Below are 16,619 nucleotides of genomic sequence, written 5' to 3' on the forward strand. Positions count from 1 at the left end.
ATTGGTCATTGAATGACGAAATCTGGAATCCCCTTCCAGATTGCGTTTCTGAAGCTCAGGGTGTTTGGATCAGCCCAAAAACACCCAAAACAGACAGTCACTGCCCCAAGAGACACGTGTGCGGGGTTGTTGCCAGTCCCCGAAGGGTTCCACATTCATGGTGGAAATTGACCGAACCGACCCTCAGGACACCCAAGGCTCATCCCCACGGGTCCAACCATATACATTATGGGGTGATTCATGAGGTCAAATTTTTCTGCTAGGGTTACAGAGACGACACCACAACCCACCTGTCAGGGACCCCCGAGGGAGACACATATCAAACTTTCATAACCCTAGCCCTCATTGTTTGGGATTGTTAGGGTTACAGTTAGGGAGTAGGGTTACCGAGTTAGGGTTACACATAGGGTTGACCATAAAACCCTTAACATTGAAGTTACACACTTGAAATTACCACCATTACACTCGGAGGGCCCTCAGCTTTCATTTGAAGCCAGTCCCACGCATCTAGCTCCTTCCTGAGAGGAGTTATAGCAGATTCCAGAATCGGTCATTTGATGTCTAAATCTGGAATCCCCTTCCAGAAAATGACATCGATTTTTAAAAAGTGACTTGAGACTTGACACTGCAACCATTGCACTGCTGAGGTCCTAAGCTTTCATTTGATGCTAATCCCAGCCATCTAGCTCCTTCCTGAGAGGAGTTAAGGCAGATTACAGAATGTGTCATTTGATGTCTAAATCTGGAATCCCCTTCCAGAAAATGACATCGATTTTTAAAAAAGTGACTTGAGACGTGACACTGCAACCATTACACTGCTGAGGTCCTAAGCTTTCATTTGATGCTAATCCCAGCCCTCTAGCTCCTTCCTGAGAGGAGTTATAGCAGATTCCAGAATCGGTCATTTGATGTCTAAATCTGGAATCCCCTTCCAGAAAATGACATTGATTTTTAAGAAGTGACTTGAGACTTGACACTGCAACCATTGCACTGCTGAGGTCCTAAGCTTTCACTTGATGCTAATCCCAGCCCTCTAGCTCCTTCCTGAGAGGAGTTATAGCAGAGGATTCCAGAATCGGTCATTGGATGACACATTCTGGAATCCCCTTCCAGAAAGTGTCATTGAAACTTAAACGTGGAGTTAGACACTTGAAAGTACCACCGTTACACTTGCAAGGCCCTCAGCTTTCATTTGAAGCCAATCCGACACTTCTACCTCCTTCCTGAGAGGAGTTACAGAGGATTCCAGAATTGGTCATTGAATGACGAAATCTGGAATCCCCTTCCAGATTGCGTTTCTGAAGCTCAGGGTGTTTGAATCAGCCCAAAAACACCCAAAACAGACAGTCACTGCCCCAAGAGACACGTGTGCGGGTTCGTTGCCAGTCCCCGAAGGGTTCCAAATTTCATGGTGGAAATTGACCGAACCGACCCTCAGGACACCCAAGGCTCATCCCCACGGATGCAACCATATACATTATGGGGTGATTCATGAGGTCAAATTTTTCTGCTAGGGTTACAGAGACGACACCACAACCCACCTGTCAGGGACCCCCGAGGGAGACACATATCAAACTTTCATAACCCTAGCCCTCATTGTTTGGGATTGTTAGGGTTACAGTTAGGGAGTAGGGTTACCGAGTTAGGGTTACACATAGGGTTGACCATAAAACCCTTAACATTGAAGTTACACACTTGAAATTACCACCATTACACTCGGAGGGCCCTCAGCTTTCATTTGAAGCCAGTCCCACGCATCTAGCTCCTTCCTGAGAGGAGTTATAGCAGATTCCAGAATCGGTCATTTGATGTCTAAATCTGGAATCCCCTTCCAGAAAATGACATCGATTTTTAAGAAGTGACTTGAGACTTGACACTGCAACCATTGCACTGCTGAGGTCCTAAGCTGTCATTTGATGCTAATATCAGCCCTCTAGCTCCTTCCTGAGAGGAGTTAGGGTGGAGAATTCCAGAATCGGTCATTGGATGACACATTCTGGAATCCCCTTCCAGAAAGTGTCATTGAAATTAAACGTGGAGTTAGACACTTGAAAGTACCACTGTTACACTCATAAGGCCCTCAGCTTTCATTTGAAGCCAATCCACACTTCTACCTCCTTCCTGAGAGGAGTTACAGAGGATTCCAGATTCGGTCATGGCTTGACCTAATCTGGAATCCCCTTCCAGATTGCGTGTTTGACCCTTAAACGTGGAGTTAGACACTTGCAAGCACCACCATTGCACTGCTGAGGCCCTCAGCTATCATCTGAAGTCTGTCCCAGTCCTCTAGCTCCTTCCTGAGAGGAGTTATCATTGCTTGACCGAATCTGGAATCCCAATCTGGAATCTGGAATCTGGAATCTGGAATCCCAATCTGGAATCTGGAATCTGGAATCTGGAATCTGGAATCCCAATCTGGAATCCCCTTCCAGATTGCATCTTTGAAGCTCAAAGTGTTTGGATCAGCCCAAAAACACCCAAAACAGACAGTCACCACCCCAACAGTTGTGTGTTTGGGGTTGTTGCACTCCCCAAGGGGTCGCAAAATTCATGGTGGAAATTGACCCAACTGACCCTCAGGACACATAAGGCTCATCCCCCTGTATCCCACCATACAGTCTATGGGCTGATTCATGAGGTGAAATTTTTATGCAGGTTTACAGAGATGACATCATACCACACCTGTCAGGGACCCCCCCAGCTTTCATTTGAAGTAAATCCCACACCTCTAGCTCTTTCCTGAGCTCAGTTACAGCACCTTCCAGAATCGGTCAAGGCTTGACCAATCTGGAATCCCTATTCAAAATCTACAGTGTTGTAGTTGGACACTTGAAACCACTTCCATTGCACTGCTGAGGCCCTCAGCTTTCATTTGAAGTCATTGCCAGAGCTCTCGGTCCTTCCTGAGCGGAGTTGGAGCTCGTTTTCAGAATGTTCAGTTCCGGAAACGGAATCTTCAGTTCCGGAAACGGAATCTTCAGTTCTGGAAACGGAATCTTCAGTTCTGGAATCTTTGGTAGAAAGGTCCTAGGCACTCAGAAACGGTGGCCAAGGGAGCCCGAGTCCCCTAACAGCAGTTTAAACCAACTCCCAGCTCTCTAGCATGTTCCTACGGCTCACAGTGGTAGATTGAACCAATTGTGGAACTATATTCCAGAAAACGACAGACAAATTGCTCCCCCTAGTGGTAAATGGTGGTACTGCAACAAAAAAAAATAGGTGCTAGAGAGTCAAAAGACACATCACCGGACTGTAAAAATCCCCCGAATTCACCTAGACGTCCTGTTTTTGTCTAGGACCCATGGTTAGGGAAATAAATGCCACATACACTTTCCGGGTATAAAATGGCAATGCCAGATATGTTGTAGAGCTCGCCGAGGCGATTCCAACGGTCCTACTCCCGTCGCTCAGAGACCCTCAGAACAAGACATGGAATCCCCTAATTAGGGTTAGGGGCGGGGTTAGGGGCGGGCTGTGGGTGGAGCAGTCTCTCCACTCACTCTTCAGGAAGTTCCTGGTTCTGCAGCTTTCAGCCGGCAGAGAAACAACATGAAGGTTTTCTTCATCCTCGTCTTCATCGGTCAGTACCTCTAACCTTTGACCTGTTAATGACCTTCGCCTTCTCCTGGTGTGCACGGCCGCACTGGTGGCGTTTTCCCATGATGCCTAGTGCCATGCAATGTCTCTGTTGTGCAAAATGGGAGTGTGTGTGTGTGTGTGTGTGTGTGCGTGTGTGTGCATGTGTGTGTGTGCGCGTGTGTGTGCGCGTGTGTGCGTTCTTGTATTTCTATCCTTGTCGGGGCCAAATGTCCCCACAAGGATAGCAAAACGTGGAACGACCTGCCTTGTGGGGACCTTTTTCCGGTCCTAAGTAGGAGAAACAGTGTTTTCTTGACCATGTTGTTGTTACTGAAAAAAGTAAAAGTGCAAAAACATTTCTTTAGGGTTAGGCCTTGTTGTGGTGTGGGTTAGGGTTAGGGTAAGGGTCAGGGTTAGGGGCTAGACATGAATGGGAGTCAATGGACGGTCCCCACAAGGATAGAAATACAAGACTGTGTGTGCGCGTGTGTGTGTGTGTGTGTGTGTGTGTGTGTGTGTGTGTGTGTGTGTGTGTGTGTGTGTGTGTGTGTGGTACATACTGATCGATGGTGCAGTTTTCGTTCTTGTTTTGTGTTTGACTGTTTTTGCTGTTCAGCACTTTGTGTTGTGTTTTATAAACATGAAAAGTGCTCAACACTTAAAGTTTGACCTCTGACCTCCGGCCTCCGCCCCCTGCCCCTCGCCGACCTGCAGCCTTCTCCACCTTTTTACTTCACCTTGTTCAGAGAACCGGGGCAACGTTCCTCTCAGTAAAGAACGTTCTCCTGGGTTCCGTCTTCAGTCCCGCTGGAACCGGGACCAACTGTCAGACCTCCGGTTCTCTGCAGCTTCCTCAGAACCTTTAGGAACCTTTGAGAACCTTTAGGACCCTTTAGGACCCTTTCGGGGTCTGGACAGGCTGAGAGGACGGACAGGAAGTGGAACTGAGTGGCACTGAACTAAAAACAGAACCTGGCGATTTCAGCGGATCGAGAGGAAACTGAGGAGGAACCGAAAGAGCCGGAGTTCAGGGCATCGAACCGGGGACCGGGGGGGGGGGCGCCCTCCGGCAGCCCTGCTCTGACCCGGCTCTCCTCGCTGCTCTGTCAGGTGTGCGGGTGGAGGCCCAGACCCAGCTGACGGCGGCGGTCGGGGGGGACCTGGTCTTCCAGTGCAGCTTCGGGTTCTCCGGGACCTGGAAGATCCTGTGCCGGCAGGAGTGTCAGGGGGACGGGATCCTGATCCAGACCCGGGAAGACTCGGCCCAGAACGGCCGCTACAGCGTCCGCTACGACCGGAGCTCCAACAGCGTGCTGGTCCACATCTCCGGGGTGACTCGGTCCGATTCCGGCTTGTTGCTGTGTGGTCTGGCCGCCCAGACCTCCACCTACTCCGTCTGCATGGCCCAGGTCTCCGTCACCGCCGGTGAGCCTCCGTCACCCGCTGGACCCGACTGGACCCTACTGGACCCTACTGGACCCTACTGGACCCTACTAGACCCTACTGGACCCTACTAGACCCTACTGGACCCTACTGGACCCTAATAGACCCTACTGGACAGTACTGGACCCTACTAGAGCCTACTGGACCCTACTGGACCCTACTAGAGCCTACTGGACCCTACTGGACCCTACTGGACCCTACTAGACCCGACTGGACCCTACTGGACCCTACTAGACCCTACTGGACCCTACTGGACCCTAATAGACCCTACTGGACAGTACTGGACCCTACTAGAGCCTACTGGACCCTGCTGGACCCTGCTGGACCCTGCTGGACCCTGCTGGACTCTACTGGTTCACTGCTGGGACCTGGTCTTCCCTGGTCTGTAGTCTGAGTCCTTCAGTGACCCGGTTCTCGTTGTTCCAGAATCGGTTCCGTCAGTCGAGAACCCGACCGTCCAGAATCCAGCCACGCCGTCAGGAGAACCTCCTGAGGGCCCCGCCCACAGCCCGGCGGGCGGAGCAGGTACGCTGGGTCCTGGTCCCAGTCCTGGTCCTGGTCCTCCACTGGAGGTTTTCCAAGTTCTCCTCCAGTGGTCTGGATTCTGGGACTTCATTCAGATCATGACAGTCCTGAATGTAACTTTAAAGAACCGTCCTCCGTCTGTCCCTCCGTCCTCCGTCTGTCCCTCCGTCCTCCGTCTGTCCCTCCGTCCTCCGTGTCCTCAGCAGTGTCCCTGGTCGTCGTCTTGCTGCTCGTCTCGCTCGCTGCCTTCATCATCTACAGAAAAATCAGCAAATCCAGAGGTGAGAACTCGGTAGAACCTCAGGAACTCTCAGAACCAGAGAACCGGTTCCTCAGACTCTCACGCTGAATTATGAATTCAGGCGTTCTCGATGTTTTCGTCTTGCTTCTTGTTGATCAGAATGTTCTTTGTTCTCAGGTCTGAAGCGTGAAGGAACGTCAGTGGAAACAAATATGGAGGTGAGAACCCTGGAGAACCCTGGAGAACCCTGGAGAACCCTGGAGAACTGTGCTGAAGCTGAGGAACACTGCTGGAACCACATCATGGCTCCAGCAGTCTGGAACCGAGATGGAACAGCGAAAACATGTCTGACGTCTGTCAATACAGGCTAATGCTAACCGCTAACCACCGCCGTGTGTGTGTGTGTGTGTGTGTGTGTGTGTGTGTGTGTGTGTGTGTATGTGTGTGTGTGTATGTGTGTATGTGGTGTGTGTGTGTGTGTGTGTGTGTGTGTGTGTGTGTGTGTGTATGTGTGGTGTGTGTGTGTGTGTGTGTGTGTGTATGTGTGGTGTGTGTGTGTGTATGTGGTATGTGTGTGTGTATGTGGTGTGTGTGTGTGTGTGTGTGTGTGTGTGTGTGTGTGTGTATGTGTGTGTGTGTGTGTGTGTATGTGGTGTGTGTGTGTGTGTGTGTGTGTGTGTGGTGTGTGTGTGTGTGTGTGTGTGTGTGTGTATGTGTGTGGTGTGTTTGTGTGTGTGTGTGTGTATGCGTGTATGTGGTGTGTGTGTGTGTGTGTGTGTGTGTGTGTGTATGTGGTGTGTGTGTGTGTGTGTGTGGTGTGTGTGTATGTGTGGTGTGTGTGTGTGTGGTGTGTGTGTGTGTATGTGTGGTGTGTGTGTGTGTATGTGGTATGTGTGTGTGTATGTGGTGTGTGTGTGTGTGTGTGTGTGTGTGTGTGTGTGTATGTGTGTGTGTGTGTGTGTGTGTGTGTGTGTGGTGTGTGTGTGTGTGTGTGTGTGTGTGTGTATGTGTGTGGTGTGTTTGTGTGTGTGTGTGTGTGTGTATGCGTGTATGTGGTGTGTGTGTGTGTGTGTGTGTGTATGTGTGTATGTGGTGTGTGTGTGTGTGTGTGTGTGTGTGTGTGTGTGTGTATGTGGTGTGTGTGTGTGTGTGTGTGTGTGTATGTGTGTATGTGGTGTGTGTGTGGTGTGTGTGTGTTGTGTGTGTGGTGTGGTGTGTGTGTGTGTGTGTGTGTGTGTGTGTGTGTGTGTATGTGTGTATGTGGTGTGTGTGTGTGTGTGTGTGTGTGTGTGTATGTGTGTATGTGTGTATGTGGTGTATGTGGTGTGTGTGTGTGTGTGTGTGTGTGTGTGTGTGTATGTGTGTATGTGGTGTGTGTGTCTGTGTGTGTGTGTGTGTGTGTGTGTGTGTTCCAGGAAGTGCTCTATGAGAACTGTCCCCCGGACCGGTCCCAGCTGGACTACGAGCGTCTGGATCCGGGCAGCAGAGAGAAGCAGGATTACACACCGCTCGCAGATTAGCTGCTCCGGATCAACGTGACGCCCAGAAAAGTCTGAACTGTGTGAAACGTCTGCTGATGATGGTTAGCATGTTTAGCATGTTTAGCATGTTTAGCATGGTTAGCATGTTTAGCAAAGTTAGTGTGTTAAAGGAGAATCTTGGAACTTTTGCTCTGGCGCTCCCCCTACTGGTCTCCTGTGAAAGCTCTGTCATAAACGTTCTCTGCATCACTTCCTGTGGCCTGAACCCACTTCCTGTGGGCTGAACCCACTTCCTGTGGCCTGAACCCACTTCCTGTGGCCTGAACCCACTTCCTGTGGGCTGAACCCACTTCCTGTGGGGGGAGACCAAGATGGCGGAGTGAGGAGACGAACTTTTGCAGGCGCTGGTAAATTAAGGCTTTTTCTTCGTCCTTAATGTGAAAACATTTGAAAAAAGCAAGCCAACAGCTCACTAATCCTCCACAGAACTGAGAACTTGGACTAAAGGCTGATTTTCATTCGTTTTTTGGCAACATTGAAGCTTTTTGTTGAGCCGACATGCTGAGTGAACAGACGACAGTAATATGGCAGCTGGGTGAGTCGGAATGTCGGAGGACCAGGAAAACATGGAAGAGGGACCGGGGAGAAACTCCGATGACAAAACACCAGTGCCAAGTCCTAACCCCAAAAAGCTCAAAAGAAAATATCAAAAAGAGAACAAAAACCAAAGTGGAGCATCAAATGAAGATATCCTCGAGGCTGTCAAGCCTTAATTAAGAGATTTGATGACCAAGATGTACGCCTGACCAGGTTCCAGCGCAAAATGGAGGAAACTATGCAAAATGTGAAGGAAAATAAAGAAGAAATTGGCAAAGTGAAGGATCAAATGGCTCAACTTCAGAAAGAAAACGACACCCTCAAACAAATGTGTTTGGATCACGCTCGTTATAAGAGGAAGTGGAACCTTCGTCTCATCGGTCTCCCTGAGAAAGAAAGAGAGGAAACCAAGGAGGTCATCGTCGGCCTCCTCACCCGGATTCTGCCGGTGTCAGTCGACAAGCTGCGTGAAACGGTGGATACAGAACGAGGGTGGACCCAAAAGAATCCGGAATTTGACTGTAACTTTTTATTTCTGACATTTCAAAATAAAACACCACCGTCGCCTTCAAAATAATCTCCATCCGCATTACTGCAGCGCTCCAGCCGTGTCTCCCACTTCACCAATGCGTCGTCAGACCCGTGCGTAGAGTCATTCAGGGCCGGCTGGGATTTGTCTGTCCCCTCCTCCACATCTGCAAACCGCTGTCCCTTCAGCTGCTTCTTCAACCTGGGGAACAAGAAAAAGTCCCTGGAGGCTTCATCTGGAGAATCAGGCGGATGGGAGAGGAGATTCATCTCATTCTTCTCCAGAAACAGCGTGAGGCGCAGCGCCGTGTCCGCTGGCGCTCTGTGGTGGTGGATCAACCGGCTCCACTCCGCCACGACGCTCTGCTTCCTCCTCACATCCTCACGGAGCGTCTGAGGACTTCCTGTAGTAGTCCTGGTTTACAGTCTGACCTGGAGGGACAGACTCGCTGTGGACGAGACCCTGGACAGCCGAGAAGCAGCTCAGCGTTGTTTTCACGCTGAGCGGACCTGACGCGCCGACATCTGGCCCTTCTCAGACCCCCGGACCACTCATGGACCTGAGTCTTCCCCAGAGCAGCATCCTTGTAGGCTTGCTGCAACAAGCTGAGTGTTTCTGCTGCTGGTTTTCCAGCAAGAAGCAGAATTTAATGTTTGCGCTGCTCTGGCTTCACAGTCAATGTCGCCATTTTGGAAAAATCGCAGACCGCCGCTGCACTCTGTTGCTATAAATAGCTCCTGACAGGCGTCAGTGTCACTCTGGGAGCTCAGATTTCTCACAGATGTGCACGAGGCTTACCTGCAGCACATCTGACGGCCAGAAGTCCAAACTCATTATTATTATTGTTTTATGACCTAATTCCGGTTTCTTTTGGGAACCCCCTCGTACATCGTTTGGGGAGAAGAAACTGTTACCGGCCTGGGCATCTGGCTCTTTAAGAGCGAGGGAATTGTGGGTAATGTAGTGGGGTTCCTGGAAAAAGACGTGAGGTTGAGCGGGGTGTGAAGAGAGCGTTATTGTTTTGTTTTGGCCTGAATTCGCTCACTGTTTTTCTGTACGTAACTCGGCGACGGCGTTCTATTTTTTTTGTGTGACAATAAAGTCCCTTTTGAGCAAGACTTCTGCCTCCTTATATGACAAGGAAAACCGGACTGCAAGTTACCATCACGAGCCATTCTGGGTGCAGAGACCCGGTCTATTTCAGCGGTTCCGTACCACGGGTTAGGAGCCACTTAAAGGAATACTCCACCCAAAAAACGATTTGGCCTCATTTTCTACTCACCCTCATGCTGAGAAACACTCTGGAGCACTTTTTTGACGTTTCAAATGCAGTTGGAGATGTTTGGGGATTTTCGTTGTCAACAAACAGGGACCGACAGAGCTCGACAGAAAAAATGGTCCATAAAATCCACAAAACGTTCCCATTTTCCTTCATGCTGCTCGTCCGCTGTAATCCAAGTGTCCTGAGTGCGTAACGTCCATAATTAATTCTTAACGAGGTCATTTAGTACATTTTAAGAGCCCAAACAGGGCGCTCTCATACAGCTCCATTGCATGTCTGCACGCAGCCTGAACTACGGAAGCCTCGGCAGACCAAGCAACACGCTTGTGCCCTTTCAGCAGGACACCGAATTCAAAGCTTTAAAACAGCAGCCAGTCACTTTTGTGATTGTCCACAGCTCGGTCACTCAGCAGAATATAAACAGCGGAACTTCTTCTTCTACGCTTGCAATTTAGAAAAGTAGTCGCTGAAAGCGCGCAAGCGTCTGGCTTGGTCTGCCGAGGCTTCCGTAGTTCAGGGTGCGCGCGCAGACATGCAATGGCGCTGTGTGAGAGCGCACTGTTTGGGCTCTTAAAATGTACTAAATGACCTCGTTAAGAATTAATTATGGACGTTACGCGCTCAGGACACTTGGATTACAGCGGACGAGCAGTATGAAGGAAAATGGGAACGTTTTGTGGACGTTATGGACCATTTTTTCTGTCGGGCTCTGTCGGTCCCTGTTTGTTGACAACGAAAATCCCCAAACATCTCCAACTGCATTTGAAACGTCAAAAAAGTGCTCCAGAGTGTTTCTCAGCATGAGGGTGAGTAGAAAATGAGGCCAAATCGTTTTTTGGGTGGAGTATTCCTTTAAGCTGAGGAGGTAACAAAACGATGCTGCCACTAATAAGTTACCCAGACCAGGGATCATCCAGTTTGCGCTGCGCACCACCCATGACGAAGTGAGGAGGAGATCGCGAGAAGCCAAAGTCTGCAAAGAGGTGGACATACGCTTCAAGGAGGACTTCTCCAGGGAGGACAGAGAGGCGCGGGCCACACTCTGGCCAGAAGTTGAGGAAGCTCGCAGGAACAGGAAGCTTGTCCGAAGCTAAGGCTATTTTTCTTTTATGTAAAGAGCAGAAAGCAGAAATAATTGTTTTACAAGAGACTCATTCTCAGAAGGATGATGAAACTTTTTGGAAAACCCAATGGGGAGATCAGACGTTTTTTGCACATGGCACATCACACTCAGCAGGTGTTCTTGTTTTATTTAATCGGTTTAAAGGAAATGTCATTGATCATATTTGTGATCCAGAAGGGCATTGGTTACTGCTGATAGTAGAAATAAATGGAATACGTTATATTTTAGTATGTGTTTACGGATTTAACAACAAGGTTTTGAATAAGAACTTTTTGGATAATTTAAGTTCATTGATAAGCATCTGGAAATTAAGATACCACAAAGACAATATAGTAATAGGTGCAGATTATAATGTAGCTCCTCACACATGGATGGACAGAAAGCCCCAAAGAGGATTCCAGCCGCGTTTTAATGATACATTTCTGAAATTGTGTGCAGATTTAAATGTGACTGATGTATGGAGGATGGCAAACCCTGATGCTTTCCAATATACATGGTTTAAGGCTGGAAATAACGACATATGTTCTAGACTGGATTACTGGCTTGTTTCTGTTGAAATTTGTAAAAATGTCATAGATTGTAAAATTTCAGCTGCTCCATTAACTGACCACAGTGAAATAAGTGTGTCATTGTTAGTTCATAGTAACCCTCAAACCGGTACAAAAGTATGGAAATTTAATAATTATCTATTGCAAGTCCCAGAATTTCAAAAAGAGGTTAAAAATGTGATTAAAGAAATAAAAAATTCAGTTATGTCTGACTTAAATAGATGGGAATGGTTAAAGTTTCAGATCAAACAGTTAGCGATTGTCACTGGAAAAAAAACTCTCAGCTGCCAAACGGAAAAAACAAACTGACCCGATTCAAAAAATAAACTCATTATTGGAAAAAGGAAGTGATTTGGATAACGATGAACTCCAAGTTCTACAGAGTCAGTCAGACTAAATGTACACAGCCAAAGCCAAAGGAGCCTACATTCGATCTGGGCAAACTGGATCGACAGGGTGAGAAGAGCAATTCTTATTTCTTCAATCTTGAAAAAAACAGACAGTCAAAGAAATTAATAAATAAACTTAATGTAAATGTTTTGGTGGAGAATGCTGAAATTATTGGGAGAAGCTTCTGGTCATTTTATTCGGAATTATATAAATCGAATTTTCAGACAGGTAAATGTGAGTCTTTGTTTAAAAGTCTAAAGAGTAAAATACAAATTTTAGAGAAAGATGATCAGTCTGACCTGGAAGAAGAGTTAAAGATGACAGAATTAGACAGGGCGCTTCATGAGAGGAAGAATGGGAAGAGTCCTGGAATTGATGGATTAACCACAGAATTGTTGAAATTCTTTTGGGATGACATCAAGATAATTATTTTCAAAGCATTTCAGGAATGTATAATACAAGGTAGCTTATCCCCAACAATGAAACCCGGGTTAATAACCCTTTTACCCAAACCCAGCAAAGATCTGTTATCTATAAACAGTTGGAGGCCAATAACCTTATTCTGTACGGATTATAAGCTGTTGGCCTCGTGTTATGCTAACCGTCTGAAATCAATCCTTACAAAAATAATAGCTGAATATCAATCTGCTTTGATTAAAGGGAGATGCATCTCTGACCATGTTCGGCTCATTCTGGACATGGTAGACTATCAGAACGTCATTGATTCTCAGAGCTTTGTCTTATGTCTTGACTTTTTTAAAGTATTTGATACTCTAGAGCACAACTTCTTATTTAGAACCCTCAAAGAACTAGGATTTGGAGAAAAATTCTGTAAGACAATTAAAATGTTCTATAACAATATTTATAGTTATGTTATACTTTACACAGGGATTTCAGAAAGGATTGAAATTGTCCGAGGAATTAGACAAGGCTGTCCAATATCTCCACAACTGTTTATTCTGTGTACTCAAATTTTAGCTTATTCAGTCATTAATCATTCAGAACTCAAAGGTATTAACATATTAAATTATGAATATAAAATTAGCCAATTTGCCGATGACACAGTTATCTTCATAAAAAATAAAGACATTATCAGAAAAGCCCTTCAGGTAATTTCGTCATTCTCACTCGCCTCTGGGCTGTCATTAAATTTGAAAAAATGCAAACTCCGATCTCATTATTGAAAATATTCCTGTTAAATCTCAAGTCACTTACCTGGGTGTCACAATACACGCTGAGGGAACCACATCAAACCAGTGTAATATTGAAGCTAAAATTATTCACATGGGAAAATTGCTGAATCACTGGTTAACTAGAGACCTTTCTGTATTTGGTTGAATTCTGCTAGTTAAAGCTGAAGGCTTATCCAAATTAATTTACCCTTGTCAATCACTTTATGTCAATCAGGCTCTTATAAAAAAGGTTAATTCTATCATTTTTAAATTTATCTGGAAAAATAGAACACATTATATTAGTAAAGCACAGATTATCAAAGATTACCAGATTGGAGGTTTAAGAGCACCAGAATTTGAGTCTATAGTTGGCTTGTTAAGAATAAACTGGATAAAGCAGTTTATATCTCAGCCGGAATCAGTGTGGTTCCACATACCAAAATGTCTGTTTGAGAAGGTTGGTGGCCTCAACTTTTTGCTCAAATGTGATTTCTTGGTTCCAAAACGCCCCTTAACATGATCAGACTTCCATAAGCAGACGCTGCTCTTTTGGAAAATGGCATTTTCTCATAATTTTACACCACACAGCTCCACCTTGTGGAGCAACAGAGTTATTACTATAAAAAATAAATCTATTTTTAAATTAGAATGGGCAAACAACGGTATTTTTTTTCATTTCAGATTTGTTGGATAAGAATGGGGAATTACTAGAGTTTAATCATTTTGTTGGCAAGTTTCCCCTGAAGTGTTCATATAGAGAATTTAAAACTGTTTGTAAAGCAGTTCCACCCCCCCCAATGCAGCTCGTCAAAAACACTTTGGTCTATTCCAAAGTGACTATTAAACTACCTGAATTAAAAATTGAAGAAATAGAATTAAAGAAAAAACAGTGTAATAATAAAGTTATCAGGAATGCCTTCAAACGGAAACTATTTACTAACTATCACAATCCAAGAAGGGCGGGGTTGATAAACTTTACTATCCCAAAAAACTCTGTCTACAAATACTTGAAGTGGCCAGTCTCACCCAACGTTTAAGAGACTCAATTTAAAATAATTAATAATTATTACCCTGTTGCTGAAATTTTGAAGAAGCGGTTTGAGTTTGAAGTGGAGCTGTGTGTCTTTTGTGGAAAAGGAAGCGAAGCAGTAGAACACCTCTTTTTTTCTTGTCCTTTTTCTTTGAAGTTTTGGGAGGAAGTTATCACCTGGTTTCATTTGGGTCATGACTTTGTTTTGGATCTCCAGGAAACACTGCTGTATGTCGAAGCTATCCCTCAAAAATGCCATACTTTAGTGAATATTGTTTCCATTTTAGGTAAATCTCATATTCATTGTAAAAAACGGAAGAACTGCTTTCCTCTGCAGCTGGATTCAAAAACGAGCTGATGAAGGATTTCCAGTGTCTGGAATTACTGTCAGAGAGAAACTCTGTAACATCCAACCTGCTGTTCTTGCTCAGGACTGTCTTATGCTCTAAATTGTTATTGTCCCAACTGCCTTACAGCATGGTGCTGCTGCAGTCCCCTTTTTTTCTTTTTTTTTCTCTGTTGTTTCTGTTGTCATTGTTGCCTCGACTCTGTTGTAGTTGTAGTTTGTCATTGTAAGAAAATTAATCCCTGATTGGATGTTGTATCATTGTTGTTACCAATCAAGTATTAAAAAAAAAGAACCCACTTCCTGTGAGCTGAACCCTCTTCCTGTGAGCTGAACCCTCTTCCTGTGGGCTGAACCCTCTTCCTGTGGGCTGAACCCTCTTCCTGTGAGCTGAACCCTCTTCCTGTGAGCTGAACCCTCTTCCTGTGGGCTGAACCCTCTTCCTGTGGGCTGAACCCTCTTCCTGTGGGCTGAACCCTCTTCCTGTGAGCTGAACCCTCTTCCTGTGGGCTGAACCCTCTTCCTGTGGGCTGAACCCTCTTCCTGTGGGCTGAACCCACTTCCTGTGGCCTGAACCCTCTTCCTGTGGGCTGAACCCTCTTCCTGTGGGCTGAACCCACTTCCTGTGGCCTGAACCCTCTTCCTGTGGGCTGAACCCTCTTCCTGTGAGCTGAACCCTCTTCCTGTGGGCTGAACCCTCTTCCTGTGGGCTGAACCCTCTTCCTGTGGGCTGAACCCACTTCCTGTGGCCTGAACCCTCTTCCTGTGGGCTGAACCCTCTTCCTGTGGGCTGAACCCTCTTCCTGTGAGCTGAACCCTCTTCCTGTGGGCTGAACCCTCTTCCTGTGGGCTGAACCCTCTTCCTGTGGGCTGAACCCTCTTCCTGTGGGCTGAACCCTCTTCCTGTGGGCTGAACCCTCTTCCTGTGAGCTGAACCCTCTTCCTGTGGGCTGAACCCTCTTCCTGTGGCCTGAACCCTCTTCCTGTGGGCTGAACCCTCTTCCTGTGGCCTGAACCCTCTTCCTGTGGCCTGAACCCTCTTCCTGTGGGCTGAACCCTCTTCCTGTGGGCACAGCGCCCTCTACAGGAGCCTGAGGCCTGGTTCCTTCCAGGGATTTTTTTAATTCTAGTTGTTTGAAAACAATCAGTGATGAACAGCGACGGTCTGGAGGAGACACAAGAAGCTCCAGACACTGCTCCGGAGTGTGTGTGTGTGTGTGTGTGTGTGTACAGGTATTTCTGTCCTTGTGGGGACCAAATGTCCCCACAAGGATAGGAAAACCTGGCACGACCTACCTCGTGGGGACATTTTTTGGGTCCCCATGGGGGGAAACAGTGTTTTCTTGACCATGTTGTTGTTACTGAAAAAAGTAAAAGTGCAAAAACATTTCTTTAGGGTTAGGCTTTGTTGTGGTGTGGGTTAGGGTTAGGGTCAGGGTCAGGGTCAGGGAAATGCATTATGTGAATGAGTGTCCTCACAAGGTTAGAAATACAAACCTGTGTGTGTGTGTGTGTGTGTGTGTGTGTGTGTGTGTGGGTGTGTGTGTAACCTCCTGGCAGGTTTGGTTCTCTTCCTCACTGGGTTCTGTCCCAGGTCCTCAGAGGAACGCTGGAGACTGGGTTCAGGTCTCCTGCCTGGAAAAGGCCCTTCCTGATGGGGTCCGGTTCTGGGAGGGTTCTGGTGGACTCTACTTCCTGACAGGGTCCGGTTCTGGGAGGGTTCTGGTGGACTCTACTTCCTGACGGGGTCCGGTTCTGGGAGGGTTCTGGTGGACTCTACTTCCTGACGGGGTCCGGTTCTGGGAGGGTTCTGGTGGACTCTACTTCCTGACGGGGTCCGGTTCTGGGAGGGTTCTGGTGGACTCTACTCCCTGACGGGGTCCGGTTCTGGGAGGGTTCTGGTGGACTCTACTTCCTGACGGGGTCCGGTTCCTGACAGGGTCCGGTTCTGGGAGGGTTCTGGTGGACTCTACTTCCTGACGGGGTCCGGTTCTGGGAGGGTTCTGGTGGACTCTACTTCCTGACAGGGTCCGGTTCTGGGAGGGTTCTGGTGGACTCTACTTCCTGACAGGGTCCGGTTCTGGGAGGGTTCTGGTGGACTCTACTTCCTGACGGGGTCCGGTTCTGGGAGGGTTCTGGTGGACTCTACTCCCTGACGGGGTCCGGTTCTGGGAGGGTTCTGGTGGACTCTACTTCCTGACGGGGTCCGGTTCTGGGAGGGTTCTGGTGGACTCTACTCCCTGACGGGGTCCGGTTCTGGGAGGGTTCTGGTGGACTCTACTTCCTGACGGGGTCCGGTTCCTGACAGGGTCCGGTTCTGGGAGGGTTCTGGT

The 16,619-nt window shown here is 47.4% G+C and overlaps 1 protein-coding gene across 2 annotated transcripts; it reads left to right on the forward strand.

Moving 5' to 3' along the window:
- Nucleotides 1-3,512: 3,512 nt before the first annotated feature.
- On the forward strand, nt 3,513-8,467 carry LOC115408468 (uncharacterized). 2 transcript variants are annotated; one of them, XM_030119255.1, is made up of 6 exons: nt 3,513-3,580; nt 4,690-5,004; nt 5,449-5,547; nt 5,751-5,828; nt 5,966-6,006; nt 7,204-8,467. In XM_030119255.1, exons 1-6 carry the CDS (start codon nt 3,550-3,552, stop codon nt 7,306-7,308), a joined length of 669 nt encoding a protein of 222 aa, XP_029975115.1. In that variant the 5' UTR covers nt 3,513-3,549; the 3' UTR covers nt 7,309-8,467. The 2 variants fall into 2 exon arrangements, with proteins under 2 accessions (XP_029975115.1, XP_029975116.1); XM_030119256.1 differs by having other exon boundaries at nt 5,754-5,828.
- Nucleotides 8,468-16,619: the final 8,152 nt, after the last annotated feature.

Source organism: Salarias fasciatus, chromosome 20 (assembly GCF_902148845.1).
Source record: "Salarias fasciatus chromosome 20, fSalaFa1.1, whole genome shotgun sequence".
Lineage (NCBI taxonomy): Eukaryota > Metazoa > Chordata > Actinopteri > Blenniiformes > Blenniidae > Salarias > Salarias fasciatus.

Coding starts and splice junctions, on each gene's coding strand:
- LOC115408468 (XM_030119255.1), top strand. CDS start 3,550: ATGAAGGTTTTCTTCATCCTCGTCTTCATCG. Junction 5,548..5,750: donor CAGCCCGGCGGGCGGAGCAG/GTACGCTGGGTC, acceptor CCGTGTCCTCAG/CAGTGTCCCTGGTCGTCGTC. Junction 6,007..7,203: donor CAGTGGAAACAAATATGGAG/GTGAGAACCCTG, acceptor TGTGTGTTCCAG/GAAGTGCTCTATGAGAACTG.